Raw genomic sequence first — 3,226 nt, 5'->3', positions numbered from 1 at the left:
AAGATTGTAGCATGAATGAAGTATTTTAAGAAATTTATAAACAAAGGAAAAAACCCCAATGAATTTAAGCACAATCAAACTATGTGCCAGTACATATATAACATGTATGTACATATGTATATTTTCACTTCAGATAAGTTGCTTGTGAATTCCCATCCATTTTTCGTATGAACTCACATTTGTGTGGCGAATGAAATGCAATATGATTGAGCGTTTCAATCAATCAGCAAAAACGAATGCAGTAATTTCAGCATTGTCACATTACTACGAGTAACTGGCATTATACCTATTCTCAATGTCCTGTAGCGACCACAAAAGCCTCTGGATTTTCTCGCTTTGCCACATTCCAAATTTCGGAGGCATCGGATGAAAATCCGCTTAAACGGTAACACGGAAAATGAACCGAACCACGTACGTCTCCATCGACAAAGGCTCCTCCCCACACTCCGCACTACTCGATACAAACGCTTGCTCCTATATGGAGTCAAACACCTGCGAAATTGAATGAGAAATATCCATTCTGTGTGCGTTGTGTGTTACGCTTTCAAAGTTATTCCGACCAGCGACCAGCGATCCCCCCCCCACTGCCCCACAGCACAGCATCCGCACATAGTTGGGCACAAAAACAATTTTATTTCACAGAAAGAATTTTAAGCAATACAAAAGGATTTTCAATGCCCCAAACTGCAACTTATTTCCCGTTGTTTGCCGTTGTTTCTTTTCGTTTGTGTTTCTTGTTTTTTTTTTCGTTTTGTTTTGTTCGGCTAACCGAATATTCAATGGAGTTTAGTTTTTTGGAAATATTTACTCGAATTTTGTGGCATCTTTAAGTTGGGTGCAGTGGGAATCCAAACAAGAAAAAATACTGTATACTGGCATGCTGGTTGTATTTTTCTGCGGCCAAATTTTAAATTAAACCAAAACTTTGCTCATCATATGAGGTGGCACGGCGTTGCTGCTGCTGTTGTTGGGATTTGGCACATATCTCTCGCTCTCTCGCTCTGGCTGTCTGCAGTTGTAGTTGTAGTTGTTGTTGTTGTTGTTTTTTTTTACTCCATCATAAAGCATCAAACGTCAGTGGCAGTGAACGCAGGCGACGCACAATTTCAAAGTTTGAATTGAGTTGCGTCTCGCTCCAGTTGGAGCAGAGCCAGGATCAGAGCAGCAGTTGTATTTGTCTAGCAGTTTTGTTTGCCATTTCCCCACTCGCACTCCCCACTGCCACTGTCAAGTCTCAACTCCCCTGGCATCGTCATCAGCAGCAGCAGACTCAGAACGGGAAAAAAAAGAATATATATGAATATGATAATGCTATGGGGATTTACATGAGTCATTCAAGCACTGCTTGGCTGAATTATGTTATGCACAAATATAAGCATATGGATCTTAAATATATATACATACATACACTGTATATTCGTAAGCGATAAATTTTACTCGTATCACACAAATTGACCGCAAAAAGAATCCCTCCCGTTCTTTGCTCTCTCTCTCTCTTCAGTTTTAGTTTCATTTGTGCGCTGGCGAGTTGAGCATCGGTTTCGTTATGGATTGGTCGTTGAAATTCCACTTGTTGGCTTATTATTACCGCATTACAAATATAAGCCCCTGGCTGCTACTGCTCTTTGGCGTGATATTTGCGTTAACGCTCGTCTGCTACGGCTGCCATTTGTATCAGTGCATTTGCGATCGTCGTCGGCTGCGATCAGGAAATCGGAGAAATCAGCAGAGAAATCAAACCCTGTCACGTCTGTCGGCCAGTCCGGGCTGCGCTCACATCGTCAACACCAAGCTGGTTCACTGCAACAATCTGGCTGAGGTTTACTAAACATCGGAATCGAAATTTAAATTTAATTTGCTGCTGGAAGTCTAACTAAAACACGTGCAAATACAAACCGGTAGGGCCAAAGTCTAATTATACTTAATCTGTGTCTCTGTGTTAAGTGCAAGCAACATCTCAGCTGGAGCTGGATTAACTCTCTTTTGAGTGTTTCATTTTGTCATTTGGATGCTTCTCATCCTTAGCCCTTGTGGAGGGTTCTTTGGTTATGCATCGATCATAGATTTGTCACAAGAGATCTATGTCTATATCCAAAGCCTCAAAGGTCGTATTTTTTTTGTTTGTTTTGTTTTTCTACTTCGAGCGCTAAGCTGCAGAGCATGCAACAGTGCAAAAATCAAGTAACAGATTAATAAATAAATATATACATACATAAAATATATATATATATACAAAAAATATATATTACATAAATATATCGCGTGTTGTTTTTACATAAAACTCTTTCAGTTGCGGCCTTCACCATGAGATTCGCCGAGCCGCTGGGTGATAGCCAAATCAGCATGGTGTACTTTGTCGGTGCACCTATCTTCATATCCATGCTGCTCGTTCACTTCTACTACTGCTGGCTGAGTGTCCGCGAGTGTCGACGATCGAGTGTGCGAAATGCTTATCTCAATACCCCGCTGCTCTCGGACGCCCATGAGCCAGTGCTCTAAGTGCAGGGCTAGGCGCCAAACGAACTGCTTGCTGTGATTCACACATCAAGCTGTGGATAAGAAGGGCTTTGGGGGGCGCTGTTCTTATCTTTTATTCCGCATTGTTATTTGCAGTATTCCCTTCAAAATGTTGTATATTTATAATGCCTAGATTAAATGTTTAATCATAGGTTAGTGGTTAAAGTCAGAGTATACATGCATACATATTTATGTATTCATATATATAGCATCATGTGTGACATTTATCTTTAAGGATTCATTACGCTTATCATAAACATATGTATGTAATAGTACTTGCAATTTTAAAGCCAAAATGTGCATTTATTCATACAATTACTTTAATATATGTACATAGAAGGCTCAATTTTAAAGCAAAAGCTGTGCAATGTTCAAATACAGATTTTATAGTGCTTAACAGACAATAATTACATCCGTATGTTATGGGTCCACAGCAGGTTTTCGCATTGCCAAATGTAAACAGACGTGAAAATATACAGGGAAGTTGATAAGAAATGTACGCTAGTCGGCATAAGTCGGAATTTTGATGAAATAAAAACTTTTAACTTTTAAACGGCTGTGCAAAGAATTCTTCTTTATTTTTTTAATTTTTATACAAACTTAAAAATAAGCAAACAAATATTTGTACATTACTTACATATGCAAGTTATATCTTTCATTAATTTATATGAATCGTGCATTTAATGTTATTTATTTCCCTTTCCCTACT

The 3,226-nt window shown here is 38.9% G+C and overlaps 1 protein-coding gene across 1 annotated transcript; it reads left to right on the top strand.

Moving 5' to 3' along the window:
* The first annotated feature begins 1,808 nt into the window (after positions 1-1,808).
* On the top strand, positions 1,809-2,973 carry LOC111066895. Its single transcript, XM_022355842.2, has 2 exons — positions 1,809-1,898; positions 2,291-2,973. Exon 2 carries the CDS (start codon positions 2,305-2,307, stop codon positions 2,497-2,499), a length of 195 nt encoding a protein of 64 aa, XP_022211534.1. The 5' UTR covers positions 1,809-1,898; positions 2,291-2,304; the 3' UTR covers positions 2,500-2,973.
* Positions 2,974-3,226: the final 253 nt, after the last annotated feature.

This window comes from Drosophila obscura, unplaced genomic scaffold (assembly GCF_018151105.1).
Source record: "Drosophila obscura isolate BZ-5 IFL unplaced genomic scaffold, ASM1815110v1 contig_150, whole genome shotgun sequence".
In the NCBI taxonomy this organism is placed as follows: Eukaryota; Metazoa; Arthropoda; class Insecta; order Diptera; family Drosophilidae; genus Drosophila; species Drosophila obscura.
This window is presented reverse-complemented; position numbering and strand designations above follow the sequence as displayed.

Excerpts from the sequence above, each read along its gene's own strand:
- LOC111066895 (XM_022355842.2), top strand. The coding sequence starts at position 2,305 with ATGAGATTCGCCGAGCCGCTGGGTGATAGCCAAATCAGCATGGTGTAC.